The following is a 27,396-nucleotide window of genomic DNA, read 5'->3' as shown; positions in this document are numbered from 1 at the left end:
ATTAAACCAACCACGGGAGGTCTTTGTAAAGATGCGATTCATAAACTTAATAATAGAATTAAATCAACAACAGGAATATAATTAAATCAGGTTTGTTTTATTTATTGCAGGGGATTAATTAAAATTACATTGCAATGAATAATGTTTTCAAGTACTTGAATAATATGCGTACTATCTGATGATTATTAAAATTTATTTATACATGTGTAATCCATTTTATTAAATTTGTTCTCGCTGTGTTTACATGCTTAAAGTTGAATTTAAATTTAAATCGTAAGCGGGGTGTCGTCCATTCAAGTACGGCTCAAAGTAGAATTGGCAACATAAAAAAAAATTGTCTAATATGTCGATTTTTGCATTCATCTACTTATTTTGTTTCAAGAACTTTAATATTTGTTTTTTGACTATATTTTTAGAATGCTAATGAAGACTCAAATGAAAAATGTCGTTATTACTTATAGCGGGCTCTTTAAATCTGCAACGTTTAGCGATTCATTTAAATGGGTGAAGGGTCGTAGATAGATATAGTTTGAATGGATACCGATAAATTCGGTTTCACGGCGGAGGTTTATTCGTTTACGTAAACTTTGAGATTGGCTCTAACAAGGCTGGGAGAGGCGGAGAGAGCGCCGGTGATTTCTACTCTTAAAATCCAATTTAAATGCATTCCTCTGTGCCACAGGAGGGCCCCGCCGATACGCTCCGGGGGCCAATTAACTTATCCATCCTTAACATTTCATTGCTCAACTCGGATACTACTTTTACGCTTTAGGTACTTTCCACGTCTCATCCTTATGGGCCCGGTATGATTACCTGCCATTAACCGTTGTCCTTGAATTTGCATATAAATATTAAGAAAATCAAGGCATCTTATGCAAAGTAAACGTAAATATTCGTCTGTTTAATAGATTAATAGTAGCTTTATTTTCTTGTTGTCGATGACAAAACATTTATAATGCATTATATCATAAATATTATGACTTATTATAAGCTACTGAAAAGAATAGGTACATAAACCTATCAAAAACTCAAAAATCCAAAATGTGTTTTTGATTTAAATCTGATTCTTTTTTCAATACAGAAAGTTTATTTTAGTTCAAAGTGTTATAAAACCAATATCAAGTTGGCAAGACGCAAAATTGATCTTAAGATGTCGTCCCTTTCAAAGTGGCCGAAAGTCATTTAAAATGCAATTTGAAAAGCCTAATAGAAACGTTCTCACTAAGAATTGTTGCAAAGTGTAATGGGTTCAGGTGAAATTAACGCAGAAAAATAGGAAAAGTTAGAACGAGTTTCCCGCCAAGGTTTTTTGCCTTCGCCAAGTAGCGCTGTGATTGTAAACTGCTGAATTTATAATGCTATTTTCGAACTCCACTTCATCGAGAAGTTTTAAACCGGTTCATAATTTTACTCGAGAGTAGGTAACGTTTAGCATTCGCCGAAGGTAAATTCAATAAGTGTGAGTCGAGTAATAAAAAGGATTTATTTGCATTTGTTCACGGTGTGTGGTAATGAGTTTGATATACCGTATCGGAGTGGAACGAAGCACATTTGGTGGGGACATTTTGTTCAGTAAACAGTGTGCCTAATGTGACGTATGTGCTTCCGGTGCTGGCGAATTTTCCAAATGATTGTTTCCGCATCGGCGCGGTCGGAAGGGCGGCGATTTGAAAAAAAAATATGCGTAGATTATTTTAGCATTTCGCTGATAAAATCTTTGCATTAAGATAACGTTTGAACTCATTGTTTTTTATTGTATTTTGTTTTTACTCGTGCTTTTTTCAATTAAGAATATTGTTTACATGATGATTACTCATTATTTGCAGGTAGCTCAGGTGTTTAGATAGTAAACCGATATACGTTTTTATTCTGTTAACTCACCTAAACATGGGGCGATATTTTCCTCAACCCCTCAAAACATCGACAACCACAAAACATCTTATTTTTCAATTGAATTATGAATAAAAATAAAACGTTGCTTTTCAGTCGTCTTTCGGACCCTATTTATCTGAAAAGGATGGGATGACTCAAGCAGATTCGTGCGATAGCTGCGCCCTCTGTGGATTACTTTGCAAGTCTTTTATACGCGAGGCCAGTATCATCACTACTTAAGGATATTAAAATCCCCTATTTGTGTAAGAAGCTTGTTTTCTCGCTGACTGTGAACCGTTTATCGAATAATCCTGATAAAGCTGAGTGAATTGAGCTTGCACAATACGATTTACGAATACACCTTTATAACGTTGTCGTTACAAGTTACAGTCGGATGGAATGCTAAATAACGTTTTATGGCAATCTGAAAACAAATGTGCCTTAAATGTTTTAACCTGCACTTATTTTAAGTAAACAAATATAGTAGTCAAATGGGACTATAACAATGGGTATGATGCTTATATTCTTCTACTGATATGGGATAAAAATATTATAGTCTTTAAATCCCGTAAAATGCTCATTAAAGATTTTGAGGACTCGATTATATACCTAAGGTACTATGTAACAAAAGTGCAAGTAAACAAGTCCCAAAGCTGTGCTTATAAAACTGATAACGTCTAATAGTGTTGCCCTACAAACAAGTTATGAAGAGATTCTATCATTTCGCATAGATGAGTTATCAAAGTGACCCTGTTTGACGCAACCTTAGAGTTAAGTATTCTGACCTAATTGTGCACCGATAAATACTAAAATTCAGTCGATTTCTTCTCGGGTTGATTACGTTCGTGCACCAAGCGAAGTGTCATCAGGCAAAACATTTGTGTCTATCAGTTAGTTTTAAATTCGTTAGTGCAGTTCGAATTTTATTGCACGTCATTCTAAGTTCGTGGAATCGTAAGTTTTAGTAATCATATTTTTTTATGATATCGCTGTTTTAGGCTAAGTCACAAATCTAATAGGCTTATGTGTAGTATATTTTATTGGACTTTTTTAATTTGTATAACTTTTTTAGGATAATTTAATTTAAGTACTCATTTTAAAGTGTTATATTGTTTACGTTTTCAAAGAAGGAAAAAAATACGTGTGATTATTTATGCTCATCAAACATACGAGCTTAGCATGACATCGTACAAAATTAAGTGGCTAGTTGTATGACTGTTAAAATAAAATATGAAGCTTGGAACAAAGGCAGGATATAAACAAAAGCTTTTTATATTTCAGCGATTTCAATAAAATGAATAAAGCTCTGTTAATACTTTTGACTGCGCTTACCATTTTGGCGATGACAGAAGGAAAATCCTGGTAAGAATATTTTTTTATTTATCATAGTAAAGTTTATTAATGTTGTACTGAGAATTATTGCTGGAATTCATTTGTTTGATGTTTTGTCTGTGGACGGCTTAACACCTCTTTGTTAAATATTTAAGCGTATTGTGTATATTTTGGGTTATTCCGGTCTGATCCCCCAAACCGATCCACTAGCAATAATATTAATTGGTAGTGGATCGGTTTGGGGGATCAGACCGGAATAACTCTATATTTTGACACTTAACATTTTATTACTGCTTATTTGAAAGCATAATTCTTTTGGCCCATTGGTCAAGGTCTTGGCTACTCATGTGATTTACCATTACACTAGTTGACGCTGTATCTATGATCTATTAGCAGAGAACTTATAAAATCGGTACACCAGGAAAAAAGACAGATTCAATTTATGTTTGTTTTTCTTAATGAAGTACCTTTTGACTTATTTTGTGAAGTTTATTTTTCAGTCTATTTTTAGTTTTAGTATGTCTGTGATATAGAACTTTGCAAACTTCAACTCGGTTGCCATTATTAGAGATGATTGAGAAAATTAATTCTTGTTAAGAAGACAATAAATACAACCTCTATGTGATCAAATGTCAATCGAAAGAGGAAAATAAAAAAAAGCCGACTGCAGCTGCTGGCTGAATTGATTGACTTGACCATGCAAATAATTTAAAATTAGAATGTTATTAACATTGTGTTATTGTTATGTTTCAGCGGCTCTCGACGATCGCGCTGTGATGATGTAAGTATCTTTTTGTACAATGTACATACATACTTGTTTACATACACACTTACATACAAACTTATATACGTACTTATATACATACTTATATAAGTACATACCCACATATATGTATCCATAAAATCACGCATTCGCGCCCGTCGCGGGTAGGCAGTGACGAGAGAACGCCACTTGTTACGATTTTTACAAACTTCCTTTGCTTCATTCACATCCATACATCCTGTTCTGCAAAACTGCCGGTTATGAGTACTACGTATCTGACTCTTTAGTACCATGTACCGCAATTCTTTACCAATATACCGACAACCGGGTAGCTATCGAAAATTTTGTATGATATTCGGTTCAGCGCCTCTAGCAGGCGTCGTAGAAACTATTTTGACAGTACATTTTAAATGTCAAACTCTCGATATTCGATTGTTTGAATTTATTGTAGAGAATCGAGGTACAGTATGATCTGTGTATGTCTTTCTAGGGCGTCTAATGTATCATTTTGTGTTTTTTTAAATTAATGAAGATGAATTAACTATAAAGGTCACAATACTCGGTATTTAGGTCATGGATCAAGGAAAATTATATTTGTTCGAATTATGTGGTTTATAATTCTTTTTAATTATGTTTAAGCTTATTAGTCTTATTACTATTGTTCCTGCTAAGTAATGTTTTAGCGTAATTGTAAAGTATTAGGAAAAGGGAAAATCCTTGAACAAAATGTCATATTATTTTCCCGTTCTGACTATTTAACCGCAACCTGAATAGTTGAAAGAATTAAACTGTTTGTTTGAGTCGTATATTTAAATACTACGATGACCCTAGTAAACAAAGTTATGTAGTGGACCTATTACTAGCTCTAAATACATATACAATATCACGCTTTTTCCCATAGGGGTAGGCAGAGACCAAAGAACGCCACTTGGTACGATCTAGGGAATGCAATCCCGACTCGAGATCGTCAACTCGAGATCCCTCGCGATCAGAAATATCAATCCCGCGGGATCCCGAGATTTTCGGGATCCCGTCTAGTTAGTAAAAATAATACAATTCGAACGGCTTGTTTAATGTAATATGTGTGTGATAGTGTGGTGAATGCAATAAATTATTATTTGAAAGAAAATAAAAGCCTTTATTTTTCAATATTACTAACAACGTAACATAATTAACAGGTGTAATAACATGAACATAATCAAAAAGTAGGTGTAGCTCCAGGAGATCAAAATAAAAAGTAATCACATAGCATTTTAAAAGTAGCCTCTTAAAATACAAAGTGTATCAATAGTACGAGCTTCTAATCGGCATCTTAAGTCTATTGCAATGTAGCCAACTGCTGAAAATGCCCTCTCCGACAATCCCGAACGGGATCTCGTCATATTATGCTTCGGGATTGATCCCGAAAAAATACACGGGATCTCGCGAGATCGGGATCCCGCGAGATCGGGATTGCATTCACTAGTACTATCCTTCTAACTTCTCTTGCGCCATTCACATCTTTGTATTATTGAGATAAAGATATTTTAGTTAGGAAAAAATGCGTTTCTGTATTGATATGGTTGATATCGAGTCAAAATATATGACTATTTAATAATGTATTAGTATTCATTTTTGCAGAGACGGCACGAAAAACGACAAAAAGCATGTCGTCAATTAAATACATTGTTTTACGACTTTAAAAGGATAAACAGGATGGACTAACGTCGAACAGTGATTAGAAATGAGACCACTTAGTTATCTAAATGAATTGTTTGGACAAAATATTTAGGACAGATCAAGGGTGAAGGACTTGTTACTTCATATCGTATCTATTAAAAACATTATTGTTGTTACTATAATATGTGTAAACAATAAATATTTAGAGTTGATAGTATTCCTATAAACGCTAATTGGGTGCATTTTAGGTAATCTGTAGAATGTTATTATATAAGCGACTAGGTATGGTAAAGCTGTATGTAATCTTAGTCCATTCATCATTTCTGCTTTCATATTTTTATGAAGTTTTTATGTCTTTTTTAAAAACTTAGACATATTCTTTTGGCCTGTTCTTTCTGAGCCCTTTCGGATAGAAGTGATTACTTTACATCAAAATCAAAAGTAGAGAATTAATTATAAAAGGGAATCAATGTAACTGATTTATAAAGAAGTTAGTGATGCGTTTACACAGCGTCGATGTATAAAAATACTGCGTAAATACGTGCGACCTACTACATAGAAATATTCAATAATCAATACATTTTCAAGAAATCGAAGTACACATTTAAAGTGCCATAAACTAATGCGTCTTTGAATTTAAGAATATGTTACTAAATGTATTTCAGAAAAGCTGTGACTCCAGTTCCTCTTCATCATCATCGTCTTCTTCAGATTCTTCGGACGAAAGTGGTGACTGCGTAAGTATTTACATTTGAAGTAAAGATGTATAGTAATTAAACACAGTTTATACAAAGTTAGCCTTATACACAATTTAATTGCAAATAAACACATTTTACATTTAGTTATACCCGTGACTTCCAATATTCTGTTCTTGTAAACTGTGTTATATACTGTCTTGAAAAATCAAGTCACGGGTTAGACTTTACACTATCAGGCAAGACAAATGCACAACCTAAGTACCTAAGGGCAACCGTAATACTTATCAGTAGAAAAATATATACATGTATTTACTAACATTAAATAAGGAAAATTTAATTAGATATTTCTAGAAAACGGGTTTTTTATGTTTCCATGTTGAGAAAGAATCCTATGTTTATTTTGGGTTCTCCCTACAACACATCGCATACGGTACGAGGAAAAAGGATTTCCTTGTGCAGTATGCAATCATTGTTAACAATTCTTCAAGATCAGACTTCTAGAAACTATAATGCTAGAAGTGAGAATTCAAAACTATACTACGAACAACGAATAGAATAACAAAAATAGTCTCAGGATTATAGCATGAAGTATGCAATAAAAACCACAGCATTTGGTATGAATGTAAATGCTTACGTAGTTATGGAGAATGCAGTGAAATACTCCAATTTGTTTGGAGAATGTTCGCGTTACGGCAAGTTTCTTGGAGCGAGCCTCAATTGCGGCTCTAATGAGCAATAATGATGAAACTGTTCCCCGAACTTTTACCGCGTTTTATTATTTTATTTTCACTTTAACAGATATTAAGGAGGAGCGAACTCGCCTTGATTTACTGCCACAGGAAATTTCGGTACATTTAAGTTTGTACAGGAAAATAATAAAGTATTTGACAGAGTCTTTTCTATTTAATAACAGCTGTTACATCTGACCTTTCGATATTAAAGGTCAATGAATGAAGTTCACTAAATTGTATTGAAAAAATTGTTGCTTTTTAATTGTCTAGGTATTCAAATAATTAATTACATTAACAGCTACAGTTCCAGAGAAATGTTCGTAAATTCGCTTGACAAATTGAATTGTGTTGAAAACTGAAAATGCTCTTTGTAATACTGATAATAAATTTTTTGAATGAAAAAATGGAGTTTTTAAACATTATTAAATTCATCAATTGTTTGTATTTAATCAAAAAAGAGTACGGTGAATTTGCAACAAAATGACTGATTTGTTAAATAAAAATGCATTATGTATTTCAGGACAAAAGTGATGACTCCTCGTCGTCATCGTCATCGTCGTCTTCATCATCATCGTCGTCTGAGGAGAACGCTTGCGACAATGTAAGTATATGTCATTGTACTCTTAATAGTAGTCTCCGGCTAATACATTTGTCAACTGCGCGGGCATTTCCTTTTGAGTGCCAATTTTGTGCGCCATTTTATGGACTTAAACTCTTCATTAAAGAGATATACTACCGTGATTATTTATGACTATCGATTACCGACAATTGGCTAGCTATAGATTTTTTTGTATGAAAATCTGATCAGCGCCTCTAGCGGGTGCCACAGGAACAATTTTTGAAGAACATTTCAAATGTCTAATTCTTGGTACTTGATAGTACCGGCTGCACAGAATCGCGCTACAGCTAGACACAACCATGTTTTTAGTCCTGGCAATCACTAAGATTTTTTTGACAGAGAAACATGAGAAAAAAAATTGCCCATCCCGGGTATCGACTACGAGACTTCTTTCTGCATGACAGTCACGCTCATGTCCGCCGCGTCGTCGAAGCGGTCGTCATATAATGACACTGACTGGTATAATAAAAACATAGTACATACCTACTAGTAATGTTCTCAGAAATGATACCTTCGCAAACTAAATGGTTCGAGAAGTTGCGACTGAGATTTTTAACAAGCAAATTATTTTTTATGACTACACAAATATTAATAGCATCTTGATACTGAAACACAACACTTTCTAACAATAGCTGCAAAGTATAAATTACATTGCCTGTATAATATATTTATTTTAAATACCCTCTTGTTTCAGAATAAGAAGTCGAAGCATTTGAAGCACCATGGATGTTGAATCTAAAAATGTTAACGGCAGCAAGATTACAATTTAACTTTGCCGCACATTTATAGAAGTAATCGAATTATGCTTATACAAAACAAATCTTATTATGAATCAATGAGAATCTTAAAAATTAAACCTGTGATAATATGCAATAAAATATTTGTAAATGTTAAAATATATGTTATTTGAACCGAAACGCATTTTACTGGTCCTAAATTATACTGTAAGCTCATAATTTCTATCGTAAAAAAAATGTTTTTAGTACTACACGTACACAAATACTTAAAAACTGCTTTAAAATTATAAATAATCATTGGATGGATTAAATATAGATACGTTTTATTTAAAAGACGATACACCGTCCTCCTTAGAAAACATTAGGCAGAATTCACAATTCCACTCCAACATATTGAAATATTTACAGTTTCATCGCAAATGGAATATTTTTCATAATGTCGCACAATATTTACGCGTTGCATTCATGCTTTATTTTGGTGGGCTTCATCGTATATGATTTTAAATAAACGTGTTCGTGGTGTTTAATTAAAATATCATACCAGGGGTAAGTATTTTAATCACGAAATGCCTCCCACGTCCAGGCGAGTGTGTGTGGCATTTTTCACTCTGCAGCGTCAGTTATGCCGTCAAAGGATGACATATCCTTTTATATTGTGCCCGATACTGTAGCAGGTGTTTGTACAGCCCTTTGTTATAACTACTTGTTATTATAAAAAAGTATGTGACATTTTGTAGCCAGTTGTCCGATAAATTAATTTTGACATGCTTTACTACGTCCGATGTTGAAAAATTCACGATGAATAAAGTTTGCTACGTGTACTACGCATAGAGTTTTCGTTTGATATTATGTGGGCGAAGAGGAAAATGCGATTTGGACACTAGAGAGTAAGTAATATGTATGCAAAGGTAGTAACGTTACATTTCACGGTTGAGTTCAATACTTAAAAAAATAAAGTTACCGTGTAGAAAACCCCAGAGCTGCTGAAATGTAAATATACGACAACAATTATCATTACATTGTAATTGGTCTGGAAAAGAAAGGGTTAATTAATACACTGAAAAAACAAGGACCTTTTAGCCATCGCTGGGAACAACAAGGTAGCTACTTAACCGGATCAAAGGATTCAGATTTAATACAAATGGTCAGTATAAAAAAATAGGTTCATCTTGTTTTGAAACGAAACGAATGAAATCGCTGAAGCGAATTTGTATTGCGGGCTCGGCTAACGAGAATTTCAACATGATGAACTACAAGAGCCCTTTATTCAACCAGTGTAACCATCAATTAGGTGGTTATTACTAACTCAAATATTATAATCATGTTTTGATTAGCATGTTGTAATCCTTTACGCATGTCTTGCATAAACATATGGATAGTCAATAAAGATATGTCCTAGTATGTAAGCTATAAATCTCGCGATTTTAAAAACAGTTTCTGATATTATTTACGGATTATGCTGATACGTAAACTGGTGTTAAGTTTGAAAAATACATCAAATATTTTACAATCTGGGGGCACGGAAGTGCCCCCGCAAGTCGAGCAAAAAAAAAGCGGCACGGCCGTAACATCCTTTTCTCGAAGCAATTCGGGCTATTTTTGACACCCCTATAATTTCGTAGTGGATAAAAAAAGAAGCCTGGATTTTCAGCACCTAATCAGTCATTGTATAAACACGGTATATTTAAAATTTCAGTCAATTTGAACCAGTAGTTTAAGAATGACAACTTGTTAAAATTTTGAATTTTGTCACTCACTGATTCACTGACTCACTGACTCACCGATCATCAAAAGTCTAAGGTACTTCTAGCAGACTTAGAAGCTTAAAATTTAGAATACAAATAGGGTTTAGTGTCTTAATCATGGGAAAAATTCAATATTTTCTAATTTCGGTCTAGTTTTCTAAATACACTAACTGCAACAATAACTTTGTAATCCCATATAAATGTATAAGATTACAAGGTTACATTTGCAGTTAATGAATTAAATTATTATTTCTGTAGAAAATAAAATAAATAGGTGTAAATATGTATCTACTAGATGAGACATAACGGGAGGGGGTATAGGGTGGGTAAGGGTGTTTAGCCCATGGAACTGAACAACATTCCCATAGGAAAATATGTAGAATTATGAAAAAAATACGTCTTTCCATACAAATTGGACTTATGTTTGCTTTACAAAAAGAAGTGAGATGCCATCAAAAACATTCTGTAAAAACCTCAAGTCTCGCCGTAAAAAGTTGTGAGATCTATATAATACCAAGTCGATTAATCTATTTAGTCTCTACTTAAAGGACCTTCTGTCTTAAGTTATTACGTATGTTATTATCATGCCAATTTAAAAAAAAAATACCTTTAAAACAAATAGATCGACTTGGTCATCGCAAGAAAACACAAATTCGCCATTAACATTTCAGGAGCATTAACTTCTCGTCGTGCTGTGTAGTGTGATACATACTAATAATCAAATCATGCGATGGCCAGGTCGGTCTATTTGTTTTAGAGGTATGTTTTTAAATTGGCATGATAATAACATACGTAATAACTTAAGACAGAAGGTCCTTTAAGTAGAGACTAAATAGATTAATCGACTTGGTATTATATAGATCTCACAACTTTTTACGGCGAGACTTGAGGTTTTTACAGAATGTTTTTGATGGCATAAAATTGTCTCTTTACATTGGAAAATACAAAAAAAAACAAAATTACGTTCATTATTAATCAGACGTAAAGCAAACAACTCTTGGAATCGATAAATAGACCTATGACAATAAGTACACTCATACGTAGAAAGGATGTTCAAATAATTGAATACCCTATGCCTAGTGTACAATATGCATAGTTTTACAGTCATCAAGTAATAGAAGAGATTGATGGAAGTCAATTGGCACAACAAGATCAAATGGCCAATTTACGAATGAACTCGTTGCGTATTTTATTGAACGACAATGCCTGTATGGTTCTAATAATATTCTTTCACTGGCTCTAGGTTCAGTCAGACGTACAGACAGTTAGTATTTGTGATGGATCAAATCGTAATAAAATTGATTATTTTATCTAGTTCGGTAATATTAAGTCATGGTTCAGTTTTGCCACAACCTGTCGGCAATGTTAGTTCTTTCGAAATGTACACTATGAAGAAGCTCGACTTGCCTCCTGGAGTAGATCTAGACATTGAATACATTGAAGAGCTGAAATATACCTTCCGTGTACCGAAGGAAACTCAAGAAACGGGGCTAGACGAAAATTTGAAAACAATCGTATTTATACGAATTCAATCCGGAGACCAACTCGTTGACGTCGATACGTTTTCTCCAGAAGATCGTGTTGACAAATATGAACATAACGATATGGTAGTGTGGCTCAATCGTTATTGTGATATGCGTTCAGATTGTGACAAGGAAAAGTTGAATGAAGAGCTGAGAAAGGTGGGCCCTAGCTTAGAGTCTCAAACAAACACAACATAATGTCGTTCATTTCAAATTAAAGTAGTTTTATCAAAAAAATATGACTAAATGTAATTGTCAGTACATCATAAGTACATTCTGATTCTATTTTTATTTATTATTTCACGAGTAAGATATTAATATACTTGTAGTGTTAATGTACTTAGTTTGAATGATTGATTTATAATCATGTTAGTGTTTATGACAAACTTGGAATGTGTAAAACGTAATAAAATCATTTTCAATGGCAAATTATCCTTAAAGACTTGGTTCGATTTACTTGTTGGTATTGTAGACAGATAAACTTCATTATTTATAAATTAAACGATTATTATTTTATTCGAAGGTCATTTGAAATTTAACATGATACAGTGTAATAACAAGTTAAACATCATTGTGGTTTTAATTAGATACAGTGTTCGGAAATGTATATTATAAAATAAATAAATTTATTGAACAGAGATAAATTAATATCGTGTTTGTGGATGTTATCGTATTTGTGTAGCCGCCTGGTAATTTGTTGGCTGATAAACGTAGTGCGATGTTTTAGTATTGTAAAATGACTTCTGTGGCGACACGTTTTATTGTGATTAGTCTATTAGCCCATTTCGTAGTTTCTGCCACCTACGCTCCTTCAGGACAACTAATCCTTGATTTATTTGGAAATCCCTTGAAAGACCTAAGTACGACAATTTTAAAAATTAAAGAGAACATAAATGGGCCGCGTCAGTCGCCTGTGACTAATAAGGAGGAGGGAACCGATTCTGCGGTCACACGGCCGACTATGATAGAGGTGCCACTGAACACAGAAAGGTGTACAGGCGGTACAGTCAAGGATATAAACGGAGTGTGTAGACAACCATGGTGATCGCTCCTACGCAGTTGCTTTAGTAACGACGTAGTGTGCTCGATGCATTTCATTAAAATGGACGCGAAAATTGTGTTATTTCTAATTGTGATGGTGCTGGGTTCGTGTATTAAAGCCGACCCGCGTGTGGTCTTCAATTTCCATGAGAAACTTCGACATGCTGCTGCCGCCAAAACAGAAAATATAACTCAAACTAGCCAAGTAATCCGTATACCAGAACTAGATTGCCCTTTAGGACAGAGACGTGATTCTTTAGGAAACTGCAGGCAGCGACTATAAAGGTATTTATTTATCTTATTAAATGTTCTGACTTGCACGCTTATCTTCTTGGATATGATAATAATGTGTAATAAATGTATATGCTAATGATTAATATCGTATCGATCTAGACATAGACAATATTCTTGACCTGCTCCTATAACTATATACAAATGCGATAATTAACATCTTGTTTTAGTATAGAATTAAGCGATTGCGAAGTATTTCTTGATTTTCATTAAGAACATTTTTGTTAAGTAATGTATTCAAGTATTCTGTATGAGGAAAAAATGTTTTATTTTTTAATTTATAGTCTGTGTATAAACAATAAACTGTAATGAATGAGAGAGATAAGTAATATTACTTTCTTTATTTTCAGATGATGTTTGTCACAGAGGACCAAACTTAAATCATGCAGTATGTTAAGCGCAACTTTTGAAGAGTTTGAACTCTAGAACTTTTAATCATTAAAATTTTATCACTTCTCGGAATGTATGTTGTATGTTTATAACTGATAAAATACATGAGGTCAATAAAGTTATCTTGTAAGTGGCAAGAATTGTCATAGCGTCAGTCAAAAGAAAATATTCGAAAGACAATACACGAACATTTGAAAAATGAAGCTATCTACCTGTTTTATATTTTGTGCTATTTTCGTTTTGCAATGTAATAGTGCAGATGGGAACCTTAGAGATTTCTTTGGTGGCATCCATGATTCTCTGAGGGATACGGTGCAAAAGACCAGAACTGATATTAGGAATTTATTGAGTCCTAAAGATAAAAACGCTAATACGAACGGTCAGGCGGCAGGTACTTCAAATAATGAACCGGCTGTCGCGCCCTCGAACAACCAACAAACCAATACTGGCTCAAACGGTGGACCAGCCGGTGCTCCTTCGAACAATCAACAAACCAATGCTGGCTCAAACGGTGGAGCAGCCGGTGCTCCTTCGAACAACCAACAGCCTGACGCTGCGACAAATAATGGTGCCGCCGCTCCACCATCGAACAGTCCACAGAATAGTGCTGCCCCAAACAATGCAAACCAAGGAGCTAGCCCCGTTGAAGTGACAACACTACCTACAAGTACAACGACGAAGAAGGATGGCAAGGAAAATTTCTCAGGTGCATGCCTACCAGGTTATGTACGAACTGCTGATGGAAGATGTAAACCCACATTCTGAATCTCATTGTTTCAGCACCAAAAACGATTATATTTCTTTGACTAATGATTTTAGTTTTTATATTAAAGCCATTCATGTGAATTCTAAGCCTAACATCAAAATTGTTAGTATTATAAGTGTATCTTTATTTTGTAATACTATATTATTCGTAAAAAGCTTTGTGTAACTATTTCGTGTAATATCATGTAATATGTCTTTTTTGAATTATTATAAAAAAATTTTATAACGTTGTTTTATTTGTTGCTTTGAAGTTAAATTGTTTAGTTCAAAATATTAGTTTACAATAATTTACTGTCCAATTATAAAATTATAGAATTAAATGAATAGGATAATAATAAAATAAATTTTACCCATTACTGTCCCACTGCTGGGCAAGGGTCTCCTCCCGTTATGAGGAAGGGGCTGGGCTTTAAGTCCACCACGCTGGCCAAGTGCGGGTTGGGAACTTTGCATGCCCTCAATAAATGTATTTAACAAATTTTAGGCATGCAAGGTTTCCTCACGATGTTTTCCTTCACTGTTGGAGCATGTGATAATTATTTCTAATACACACATAACTTCGAAAAGTCATTGGTGTGTTGCCTTGGATTCGAACCTGCGACCACTTGCGTGGGAGGAGCCTTATTTTTTATGAATTGTAAATCAATATTAAAGTAACGGAATATTTGTAGTTATATATGACAACATTATTTTAGAGTACACATTGCTATTGCATTGAAAAATAATCTATTATAGCATATTACAGTTAACTAACATCTGAAGTAGTGGCAAAGATCGAAAAACAACCTTTTGTGAACAACACCACACAACAAGCCAAGGAAATGATTGATTGTGTATAAAAATAAAAATGTACTCATCGAAGTAAAATAGGTCTTGCTAATTAGTCATTCTTAATCAGCTGCGATAATATTTTTAAGGTCACGCTCAAGGGTTATCCTGAGCGTATATGATAACTATTGCAGTTGAGAGAAAACTTTCTAAGAAGACGTTACAAAATGAAGTTTATTTCCTGTATTATTATTTGCTGTATAATAACTTTGCAGTGCAAAAGTGTTGACGGCAGTTTAAAGAGATTTTTAAGTGAAGTTAGAGAGTCTATTCAGGTTAACGTTGATAAAGTGAGAGATGATTTTAGAACATTTATTTATCCATATGACAAGAAGACTGATGATGGAGATATAGATGAGAAGCAACCAGTTGATGGAACAAAACGTGTAGGCGCTGATTCGGATAAAAATGCTCAAAACATAGAATCTACTACAAAAGTTTCGACTACCACTGCTAAAGATGGCCGAGAGAACATTGCTGGCAGCTGTCTTCCAGGCTACATTCGTGCTCAAGACGGAAGTTGTAGAAAGAAGTTTGACTAAATTACTATAAATATGTACTAAACTTGGACAAGGTTACATACATTTGTACAAGGTTATACCCCCGATTTCTGAGGTACATTTAACGGTAGTTTATCTATTCGATAGCGCTTACTCATATAAAAAAAACGCTATTGAATAGATAAACTACCGCTAAATGTACTCAGAAACCGGCTAATAGTGACATAACAAATGCAAATAATATTTTTTTTTCTAATAAGAATATTTCTATTGTAATACCTAACCTTAAAATGATACAATATTTACGTAACATAATATTTTTTATTTGACCTGCCTCCTTGTGTTGCCCTAACATCGATTTATCTCGACTTTGATAGAAGGGTAGTATACTACACAAGGATATTTTCTTACACGTAACACCTTGGGTGGTGGTAATTCAGATAGTTCATAACTCTCATTCATTACAAATTCAGGTGGCTCATCTTCATCTTCGATTATTATTTCCGGAGGTCCATCTTCAAGGTAAATCACTCTCTTTAATTTTGGTGGTTCTATATCCTCACTGGTTATTATCCTAATAGGTTTGCCACTGCGATCAAAGAATAATTCAGGAGGCGAATCATCATCAAGCAATAATTTAACAAAGACATTTGAATCGTCGTCAAACTGAAATGAAAAATAATATTTCGGTAAGTAGGGAAAAAAGCTAGTTATAACCGAGGTACTTGGAGGATTAATTATACTAATTTCTGAAAGGAGACAAAACACATCTTATAATTTTATTACAACATTAGCTGACGAGCAACTTCGCTTGCGTCAAATAACCGTGAATGGGTCATAATTTTTCCTATTTTTGTAACATTTTTTTTAACTGGTACTACTCTGCTCCAATAGGTCGTAGCGTCATGTTGTATAGCCTTTATGCTTCCTCAATAAATAGGCTATCCAACACTAAAATATATTTTCAATTCGCATCAGTAGTTCCCGAGATTAGCGCGTTTAACCAAACAAACAAACTCTACAATTTTATATTATGAGTAAATTGAGTATAGATTTTCTTTGCGTGTTCTTTCTTCCCTGTCATCAGAAAGCGAGCTTAGTGTTATTTACAGTCAAGTATCGATAACTTAAAAATTTTGGAGTACTATAAATTGTATTGATTTTTTACTTTTACGTAATAGCTTCTCTCCTTTGGTGAATCTCTGCTGCCTGGAGAGCGTGTCTCTATAAAAAGAAGAAAGTACTTTTTAATGAATGGAGCTTAACATGCCTTTACCCGGTGGTAAAACATAACAATCGTGATGTGTGAGGCTGCACTCAGGGCCTGATAAATATAAAAATTACAATAGACTGACTTAAAAAAACACAAAGCATTTTATAAAAATATATATTTATTATTTAGTGAAGAGTATTAATTTTTACAGTTATGTGGTAATAAATAACATACTTATTAATGTATTACATCTGCACTTTATTTCTAATCTTCTGGTGTTACGGCAACTGCTTGGAATTGAAGCGGAGAAGGTCGTGTTGTTGTCGTTGATTCAACTATACTCGGTGTCTGAACCGTTGGCTCATCAGCGAATCTTACGTCAAGCATATAGTTATCATCATTTTGTGCGGCAGTCGATGCCCCGGAACTAAAACGGTCGTCAAATGCAGGATTGGTATTTTGAGTTGCATCAACTAGTTTAGATGGTCTATTGTCACCAGATTGATTTTGTCCTTGGTTATCAAATCGTGGTGGATTCCGATCTTCGTATGAAGGACGACGATCATTGTACACGTTTTTTATCCAGGGTGGCGGACCACCATGTCGGTTTTCAGGTGGGGGTGGACCACCTCTATCTCTCGGAGGACCACGATGGCGGGGTCCTTCATAAGGAGGTGGTGGTTCCGGGCCACCGCGTTGATGTGGTGGAGGTCCGCCACGATGTGGCGGCGGGGGAGGTCGTTCGTCATTGTAATATGAAGACTGTCGTGTTCTTCTGTCTTCGTCAGACTTGTGATAGCTTTCAGGAGGTCCTGGTGGAGGTGGTGGTCTATTATATTCGTAACGATCGTAGTATTCGGATCTGTCATCGTGATGAGGTGGCGGTGGTTCATGGTGATGTGGAGGAGGTGGTCCGCCGTGATGTGGGGGAGGTGGTCCGCCGTGGTGTGGGGGAGGTGGTCCGCCGTGGTGTGGTGGGGGTGGTCCACCGTGATGGGGAGGTGGTGGAGGCGGTTCTCTGTGATGATGTGGACCTGGTGGCGGCGGACCTTCGCGATTGTGACGTGAAGAGGGAGGGCCTGGTGGCGGAGGAGGATATCCAGTGAAGTGATGGTCAGGAGGAGGCGGTCCCTCATGATGATGAGGGGGAGGGGGCGGCCGGCCATAGTGGTGTGGAGGCGGCGGAGGCGGAGGGGGTGGATGGCGATCATCATAGTATTCATAATACTGATTTTTATTATTCGAAAAATCGTAGAAGTTGCTGTTTCGAACTGTTCGGTCTTCAGCCAGATTGTCTGGAGTGGAATAACCGTACTTCACACAGTTGTCATTTTTACAGCTTTCCTTGTATTTTTGCATGTCTATGGAAGCTATTATAGAGTTTATTTCAGATTTTAACTGTTGATCTTGGTATTGTTCATTGAGTGGAGATAGAACGAACGTTTCTTTACTTCGTAGTCCTGTTAATTCCAGTCCTTTGATGAATTCGATGTCGATGGCGTCTTTAGTTTGACGTCGTCTTCTGGCAGCAGTATTTGACTGGTTTAATGGTTCATCACGCCAGCTGGTCTGCTTTTCTGAAGAAAGAAATTACAAACGAGTAATCTCCTGTACTTTTTCACAAAACACATAGTAAATAAAATAAATATTTATAACAGTGTAAACTAAAGTTTTTTAAGTTGTTTCATAGTTCTTATGATTATGTTTTCATAAATATTTCCTTCCTAGGAACGGGCTACTAATGAGAATTATTTACCATTAAGAAATACCTACCTATTAGCGAGCCTTTGCGATTTTCTTAATGACATGTGAAGTTATTAAAAATACTTTGACAATTCAACGATATAAGTGATTAAGAAGCACATAACTGGCCCTATTTAAAACTAAAATATACGTTTGGTACTGCAATATTGAATAGAAAAAATATTTTCAAACGTATGATGGAAGACATGAGTAGAGCAACGAATGTGCTGCAATTTCAAGCTCCATTTAACCCGATAAGTAAGTATAGTAAGTATAAATGTTTATTATTTTACTATATACTACGAAATTGATCTCTAAATGACCTTAAGTAAATAAGTCAATATAAACGACGTAACTATTACAAGCGTGAGGAAGAAAACCAAAATGCCCAAAATGGCATCCTTAGCACTCTCAAACTAATTTATTCGCAATCACAGTTCAAAAACCTGTTAATTACTAATAAATATTCGTACAAACAATACTAACCTCTAATATGTTCGAGTCCGGGTGCACAAAAAACATCACTCGGAACGCACATAGCGCACACCACTATGAGCAAACACTTTAACATTATGAATATTATTTAATTCATTACTCTATGAAAGACAGAACCTAATACATCGTGTGTTTTACATCAAGTGATTCACTAATAGTGTTCATGTTGTTATAACGATAAACTGGTTTTGGTAGCGGTTTCTTCAATACAGGATATATCATAGAATGATATAATACGTCATTCGTGAATTAGCAAAAACTCATCGCGATTCTAATCACGTTTATGACCATAAAGTTTTTAAGTTGTTTCTTTTTGCCACCATTCTTTGACCATCGGAACTGGAATTTAAATGAAATTTTAATTGTACTTACGAATGTCACCGGATAATAAAATCAGTCGAAATATTTCTATGAAATTCAAAGCTAATTCTAGAAAAGTTGACATGGAATTGGCGTGTGAATTTTCTTATGTAACTAGTTTTTATACTTTATTAAAACAACAATACTAGCTTAACTATTTCTAAAATTAGATGAAGTAAATTAAAACGCAATTATTTATACTTAGTTTTGGGTGGATTTTCCAACATATCTTGATTTATGCGTTAATTAAATACACTTAGGAGTGTTCAATGTATGAAAAGTGGTAACGATCATCACGTGCCTACAGAGGAGAGAGACGCGATAGCGTTTAGACCAAGTTCCAATATTATTTTCTTTAGTGATTAGACCTATCTTTTCAGTAAAGTTGGCTGAGTTGAGCGTGTGTTGTAAAAATAGCCAACTCAATTTTAAATACCACAGTGTTATGATAGAAAACTTTATCAATTTATATTCCCAACACAGTAATACCTTAAGGAGTTTCGTACTCAAACTCTCACTCACACAACTCAACATACTCCAACATTTTCATTATAATCCAACAATCCAGTAGCACTACACTACACACACAGTTACCATTAGTCCAACAAAATTAAAATCAATGTTGGTCGTATAAAGTGAAATGTAAAAGCCACTTACGTAATACTGAAAGCGGCGACAATCTCATTCGGGGCGACAAATTGAGAACACCTTCCGGCGCCGCAGCGGCCGCACTCTCTGGTAAATAGCTATTTATTGTGGCAGAGAGCGAGACACCTGTCCTTGCGTAGGGTGAACCGACACTAAATGGAACTGGGTGAAGGAATCCTTGTTACTTGCTTAGAGCAAGATATACTGCTTGAATGTTTCTTGGCTTTAAGTTTGGTAAGTTGTGTTGTATTAATTCTTCTTAAGTTTGGACTTTGCACATGGAATTGTATATGCGTGTAAATAGGTTTCGTGTAGTTGTGATATCAAACAAATAGCTTATGGAGAATATTTTCTTCATAAACTTTTATTTACTGGTACTACTACTATTACTGCGACTGCAATATATGTTATCGATGCTAATTCATAGTGACAGTTTTTATGCAAGACAATTGTTTAACATTAGACATCTGATTATTTACTTGTTAAACGAATATGACGTAGTTTTGCTGTTTGCTTATTTAAGAGTAAATATTAAAATGTTATTTCATCCGTTTTTATGTACCCTTTGACTTTAAAAGTGACTAAAGTAAAAAATGTATAAAAATAAAATATAAATAGTTTTCTTAAAGTTTTCACTATTTAAAGCGCATCCATGTTACCCCTGTGTCCTCTAACACAGGCGACCAAAACCCGCTCTAAACCTCACTGTCGCGTACCCTTGACACTGTAATAGCCCCTTCGCATTTCATACTGAATAATACAGACATATTTATTTAATACCTTTAACTTCTAAAGTACTTCAGTGAAGTTTCAATGACGCATGTACTCAATTAGAAGGTCGAAAACAAAACTTTTTTGCGTCATTTCTTGTGATATTCGATATTAATAGAGTTGTTGATTTCTTATAAGGCTCTTCTTTGTATCGGTATAAAACGTCAAAGGAACCATTGGATGTTGTTAATTAAAATTACAATAGGAATTCATTCAAGGAAGAATCGCGGGTCGTACTTTTTCTTGACGTCATATTCCGCCGGTAGTATAATTGTAAGGATCTAAACATATTGGCTTTGTATACTGGGTCGATCAGATCCACGTAATCCTAGTTTGTAATGTAGTATTCTAAAACATGCAGATTTCTACCGCTTACCCGTCATATTAGAGTACGCAACTAACACTTAGGATAAATTAAGATAGTTAACCCATTCCTCTAAACTTCAGAATTTCGTAGAAGTCACGTTGAGTAAGTATCGCGAGTTACAACATTCTAAATAATTCTAAGTCAGCGGACAGTTTCTCAACTGACAGCTAATTTAGTGCCTTTGCGATCAGAAGAGCTTGCTTTGAGTCTGTGTTAAATTTGCAACAATCCGAAATCAGGCGGAAAACTATCGAAGCTCAGAGCAAATGAACGAGAAGTTTCCGACAGTAGGCGAGGAGTCCCGACGTCTTCCTTCTGCCAGTTCAAATAGTTCGTCTTTAGTAGTTGAAATAAATGAACCTGTAATATACAACTAGCTGTGACTCAGACAAAAATTAATAACAATTTAATACCTTACGCTAAACAAACTTACAGAATATCTTTCAGTATATATGCCAAAGAGAACGCACAACGTAGGTATTATTCAAAGTAAAGAGAAGTGCCCGTATTTATTTAACTACTTAATGTTTTTTTTTTGGCTGTGGCAATTAGAAAAATAGTGATTTAGTAAACGTACAGTTCATTATTGATGTTAAACTAAATATCAATTCTTAGTAATACCCTATATCGTGTAACAAACTTAAAGAATTTGTTACAAATAGTTGGATATGTGAAGTGCTAGTCCGTCCAGAAACTGGACACCTGGTAAACCTAGTTGTGGTGTTTAAGCCGGACATGTTACGTTAGTGTCGGTGCGACGGGAGTGCCACGTGCCTAATGCGGATGCAAATCTCTACTAAACTAAATATGTGAAGACAAATACTTTACACTAGTTTGCTATGCAATTATGGTTAAGTAAACCAAAGAACGCAAGTAAACGTGACATGCATACTGTTTATATTATTTTAGACTCTAAAAAGAGACTAATAGGTTTTTATTTAATCTTCACTCTGTTTTATGGTACTTAAGCAGTTTTAGTCACAGAAAAAACATAGGCATAAAATCTAACGAATTTGAATTACATTTTTTGTGCCATTAGTTAGTAGGTACTAATAGTATCCGGAGATTTTTTGATTGACTAATGTTTGCAGTTACGCAGTGCTATAATCGTATTTTTTTCGTGGCAGGCTTAATTAGAGAAAAATGTGAATCCTGTATCCAATTCCTTTCTGTGAATACGAATAATACATAGTCGCCATAGATTCCTAATTGGCTTTGTAAGTTTCATTCCTACGTTTTTGTAAAACCGTCGAAGGCAAGTAACAAAAAAAACAATTGGCGCTTCGTCGAACGCGTATATATCAAAGGTAAACAATGGTGAGATATAAAGTTACGTTGTGGCGTTGTCACGGCAGACTAACACAAATAGCTCAATTAAACGGAGCCGATGTGTTCGGGACATCGCCTCTACAATAAATGGACGAGTCATCTGTTCACGTATCGCCAGTGTCACGTTCTAAATTGGTTGCGCACCGTCATGTTTTTTGGCTATAGTTAAAATATATCGTATGGCTGCAATCAATTGTACTTATATTGCACTAGCTATTTGTCCTACGCGTCTAGTTTTACAAACTCCTACCATAACAGACGGCGACAAATATGGGAGAAAAGTTGGTTAATACATTTCACAATGTTCCTAAAACCAAAAAATATTGGTATGAGGTTTTATAAAGCATCGAAATCCGATTCTGAAAGCTTGCTTCAAAAAGCGCCTGGCGTTTGATATTTGCAATGCATCTAAGGGGGACTATACAGTGTACAGGATGAATTATAATTCAGAGTAAGTAATCATGTTTCGATATTATACCATCACCGTATTTGGGCACTGAATAGCAAGTAATGTCACAATGACCATAATTTTGCACAGGTAGTTTATTACATATTTAAACCCAATAGTTTATGTAAATAAAATAAAATATAGAACAATTTACCCTTTATTTTAACTGCTATGTTAAATTATATTTGCTTTGGGCTTTTCCAAACTTCGTAGATCCGTGTAATCTGTCTGCCTGTAATCTGTGGTTGTAGTTATTTTACTAATTGGAGGAACAAGCAAAATTGCCCAAACCACAGGTTTAGGTCAACGCCACTAAACAATGACCAGAAAAACCGTATTCTCTAATTACATTTGATTATAAATAATTGGTTTATGAAATTGATAGCTTTAAAAACAGTAGGTATCTCAAGTTCTGTAAAGCATATCTGATAAAATATACACAGGATATTTTTGGACATTCTAAATATACATACATACCTAAAATCCAGCCTTCTTCCCATAGGAGTAGGCAGCGACCAGGGAACGCCAATTGGTACGAACATAACAAGCATTTTTTTTTTCAAATCATACCTGCATATTATACACTATTACTAAGTATTTTTATAAAAAGCGGTACTCAAATATATATGCGACGATTATTTTTAAACTTGAAGAAAGCATACATTGAGACTCAGAGGTTCATGACATAACACTGGAGTGATATAATCTAAGAGATTATTAGGCGACAGGTGACTGTGACTAAGATTAGTAATTCATCAGACGAGCGCTATGCTTATGGCAATATCCCCGGCGGACTCTTCGAGAACGCCGCGCTCTGAGGTGGAATATTAAAGCTTTTAATTTGTCCTGATTCCACGTAATTGCTGTTGATTTTATCACTACTTGATAATTATTTTACGAATCAAAGTAAAATATACTTTCTAGCACGATTTTCTATAGTCCGTACTGTCGAATATCGAAAGTTTGATATTTAAAATGTAATGCCTAAATAGTTCCTACGACGCTCGTCAGAGGCGCTGATCAGATTTTCACACAAAATTTATCGATGACTAGTTTCAATTAAAATAATACCAAAATTAACCTTGTAGAAACTTAAAAGTTTTGTTCTTACTTGAACCAATAACGATACCGATACGATCCAATAAATATGTGATGTTAAAGTAAAAAATATTAATATTTATGTCAGTTGTCAAACTGAAACCTAAATCAAACCGAATCCGACGCGAGGCAATTTTTAAATTGAAGTTTCAGTTTATGCTCGACACAAACGTTTTGTGAGAATGTATCAACATATTTCAAAATGTAATTGACATTGCGTTTTATTATTTGGTGATAATAGCATTAATTGAAGAACTACAACTATTCATAATACCATATTTTATAAAATGTATGGTCTTCTTATGCTTTTTCTTGTCGTTTGGTTAGTAGTCAACCTAGTGTCAATGTTGTTCAAGCCGTCCGGAGGCTTTTGACGTGGCTTAACGACTGACAACTTAATTGACAACAACCGGGATCGACATTTTACGTGCCCTCTAAAGCACGGAGACGCCTAGTCCAAGTCCCACTATGCGGTCACCCATCTATAGAATAACCGCGCCAACGGTTGCTTAACCCACAGATCGTTTACCGACCGGTGAGCGCAACTGGCTATGGGCGCCTCTAAATAGTGCTTTCGGCAATGTAAATTTTGAATAATATATATATAAGTCGGAATTATTATGTTTACACACTCATACAAGCTAAGCACTGAGCGTACAATGTAGCGTTCACCACTCGCTGCATTAGGTTCGAGCCTTTACCACTTTCCAATAACTGAAATTGAATCAGTTCATACTAGGTATTCCCGTTAAAACGTGTCAAGTTCGTCTCATGTGTAACAAGGTGTACACACTACACAGCCTATTGCTGGTCCCACATTTGATTTCGAAGCGGAATTTCCTATAGCTATGTTATGTTCGTCGCCCGAAGCCTTACTAAAACATTCTGAACTCTATTGTGCTAATGTTAGTGTGCACCGTTCACTACAATGGTTAATCGATACAGTAACTTCCAAACATATTTTTGTCCATTGAAATATATTTATGAAAACTAGATCCGTTTTCATTTATTTTATGCCGTTTGACAGAAAGTTAACCCTTTCTAATAAAAGAAACAAGTCTATAGATATTCACTGAATTGTCTTTGATTAATAACATAAAGGTTCACAAACCTATGACCTTTCAACAAAGTTAATAGTCCGCTAAACACTCGTCGATCTGCCCAATTACGGCTCCAATATCTGAAGAGTAAGACCAATTCAAATAATGTTATACAGAAACTAGTTTGTTTATTAAAAGTTAGGCCTTTATAAATCAAAAGCCAATAAGCCCTCAATAGTATTCCCGAACAAGTGCAACTACAGAAAGTTTCTTTAGTTATAGTCGAGCCGCTAGCCTAATTGGCTAGAATTTTCGCTTAATATTTACAAGTTTTAAGCAAATGCAGTCGGAATGCGTAGTCGTAGTTTGTTGTAATACAGTGGATTTGGCTACGTTCGCTTCGCAACTTTTAATAAGATTAAGTTTAAAATCGGATATAGACTTGCTGTTTTGTGAGTCGACGTGTGTCGAATACATCGTACAGTTTAGTGTATTCTGAGCCAACGCCTCTCGAAGGTGAACTACTTAAAGCAAATACTTGCTATATTTTTAACTATCTAAATATTAAATACCTGTCTATATTTACACGAACAGTGGTTATGACATCAAAGGCTCGGTGTGAACATCTAAAACCAAATAATGTTATTTGGTAATGACACAAGCACGCAACGCACTTTCAAAGGTGTAAATCTCTTAGTATCAAAGTCTTGTCGGCGTTTTATGTTAAATAATTTAATCTCACCGGTGGCGTGGTGCGCAACATGTTTTCACATAATTTAATCAATAATCTTTGTCTAACGTAACACAATTTATTTCTCAAAACGTGGGAGATAAAGTGAAATATTCGATTTGGTGAACATAACAGGTAGAGGCATTCATAGAATTTTCAGGAGCGATAAAAAAGCAGTTGTGCCGTGAAGGGCTGGCGGAATGGAGGGCTACATCGGAAAAACAATATCGCCTTCATGTCTCAGTCTATCAGACAAGAGTCAATGGCGAGTTCCGTAAAAGTGTCACGTAATATGTAAATCGTTCAGGTCGCGATGTGGCCCGACTGTCAAACACATCCGCCGGGTCAAATACATCTTCTGCCGATTTTTTTGCAATGATCTCTTCACTTTCGAACCAATGAACGGGAAAGTTTATAACAAACACACGTTTGTTTGTTCTTGTTTATAGCTGTTAGTTTACAGACACAGTGTACTTGTTACACCTCATGTAACGTTAATAGAATAGATGTATGTGTATAATACCAATGTGCCTCTATTTTGTCCTATTGGACGTAAATTATAATCTCATAAATGGAAATGGACCTGAAATCCGAGTTTCTAATAGAGCACACAATTAAATCCGAATCAATTAGTAACACGAAATATTTGCGTCATTCGCTAACAATAAGTGCGATATCGTCGTTAATTATCGTCGAATAATACTCTGAACAGAATTTAAAATGTAGCAGCGAGTGGTGCGGAGCGGGGCGGGGAACACTTTTATCTGAAGTGACGCTTAATGGTGCAACAATTTCGCTGGAATCTCGCGACGCGACGCCTTTGTTTAAATATGCAGCATGTCACCACCGGTGACGTACCGTACTCAAAATATTATAACGTTCGCCCGTTAGCATAATAAAACGAGCATCGCTACGGGCGCCGCATTAAGCTGCACTAACGAGGTGTGCGGGGAATCAAATGTCATTCGCTTTACTCGTTTTATACAGATACTTTACAATCAAAGCTCATCCGTGCAAATGTGGGTTACCAGTGCGTTTCGGCGTCCGTGTGTTTTGGATCTAATACCGTTGCGTGTGAAATTATACACATACACAAACGTATTACAGATAGTTTCAGTAGTTCCTCAAATACGTGGAATCGATGAAAACGTTGCAGTTTGATGAAAGCCGCTTACCTGGGAGAGTTTAGCAGTAGTTTCACGTTATAACTATAGTTTAATGAGATTGGGTTTTTATCGTATGTACTTAGCAATAATGTTGCAAAAGTAGTTTAGTTGTAGGCTTTATGTTGAGCTTAATTGGCAACTAAGTGAATTACCTGTGCAATAAAAACCGGGTATCTTGTTAGATTTATAAAGTAGTTTTCAGGCGTCCATTTTGTTTTTCATTTACAATATACGAACGACTAGCGAAACTGGATAATGACTTTACTAGCTGGTTCTAGAACATTAAGACAATAATATCCAGATTTTCCCACTTAGCGATACCTTACACAATTAATGCCAATACGAGTCGATGCTATAAAAAAAATGATTAAATTGATCAATTTAATTGTCCTATCATGTTCATAGAATGTAATTTATATCCTTTGTCCACTTAGTAAAGTTGTGAGCAATGCAGATTATAATTGGCGTATCTAGTTCCACGGTGTCTCGGCTAG

General features: G+C 35.1%; 3 protein-coding genes across 3 annotated transcripts; 1 reads left to right on the top strand and 2 right to left on the bottom strand.

The window, feature by feature from the left end:
* The first annotated feature begins 13,365 nt into the window (after positions 1–13,365).
* Positions 13,366–14,392, top strand: LOC142974433 (growth-blocking peptide, long form-like). The gene has a single exon (XM_076116757.1). It carries the CDS (start codon positions 13,600–13,602, stop codon positions 14,164–14,166), a length of 567 nt encoding a protein of 188 aa, XP_075972872.1. The 5' UTR covers positions 13,366–13,599; the 3' UTR covers positions 14,167–14,392.
* Positions 14,393–15,547: 1,155 nt separating this feature from the next.
* On the bottom strand, positions 15,548–20,102 carry LOC142974434 (uncharacterized). Its single transcript, XM_076116758.1, has 3 exons — positions 19,963–20,102; positions 16,663–16,718; positions 15,548–16,160 (listed from the first exon to the last, which is right to left on the bottom strand). Exons 1-3 carry the CDS (start codon positions 19,988–19,990, stop codon positions 15,843–15,845), a joined length of 402 nt encoding a protein of 133 aa, XP_075972873.1. The 5' UTR covers positions 19,991–20,102; the 3' UTR covers positions 15,548–15,842.
* LOC142974432 (uncharacterized) lies at positions 16,868–19,140 on the bottom strand. Its single transcript, XM_076116756.1, has 2 exons — positions 18,937–19,140; positions 16,868–18,284 (listed from the first exon to the last, which is right to left on the bottom strand). The coding sequence occupies exons 1-2, from the start codon at positions 19,019–19,021 to the stop codon at positions 16,972–16,974; spliced, it is 1,398 nt and encodes a 465-aa protein (XP_075972871.1). The 5' UTR covers positions 19,022–19,140; the 3' UTR covers positions 16,868–16,971.
* Positions 20,103–27,396: the final 7,294 nt, after the last annotated feature.

This window comes from Anticarsia gemmatalis, chromosome 7 (assembly GCF_050436995.1).
Source record: "Anticarsia gemmatalis isolate Benzon Research Colony breed Stoneville strain chromosome 7, ilAntGemm2 primary, whole genome shotgun sequence".
Classification (NCBI taxonomy): domain Eukaryota; kingdom Metazoa; phylum Arthropoda; class Insecta; order Lepidoptera; family Erebidae; genus Anticarsia; species Anticarsia gemmatalis.
The sequence above is the reverse complement of the archived record's forward strand: the minus strand, read 5'-3'. Positions and strand labels throughout refer to the sequence as shown.

Excerpts from the sequence above, each read along its gene's own strand:
- LOC142974433 (XM_076116757.1), top strand. The coding sequence starts at position 13,600 with ATGAAGCTATCTACCTGTTTTATATTTTGTGCTATTTTCGTTTTGCAA.
- LOC142974432 (XM_076116756.1), bottom strand. The coding sequence starts at position 19,021 with ATGTTAAAGTGTTTGCTCATAGTGGTGTGCGCTATGTGCGTTCCGAGT. Across the intron at positions 18,285-18,936 it reads CGGACTCGAACATATTAGAG|AAAAGCAGACCAGCTGGCGT; the intron begins GTTAGTATTGTT and ends TTCTTTCTTCAG.
- LOC142974434 (XM_076116758.1), bottom strand. The coding sequence starts at position 19,990 with ATGAGATTGTCGCCGCTTTCAGTATTAC. Across the intron at positions 16,719-19,962 it reads GTCGCCGCTTTCAGTATTAC|AGACACGCTCTCCAGGCAGC; the intron begins GTAAGTGGCTTT and ends TTCTTTTTATAG. Across the intron at positions 16,161-16,662 it reads AGAGAAGCTATTACGTAAAA|TTTGACGACGATTCAAATGT; the intron begins GTAAAAAATCAA and ends TTTTCATTTCAG.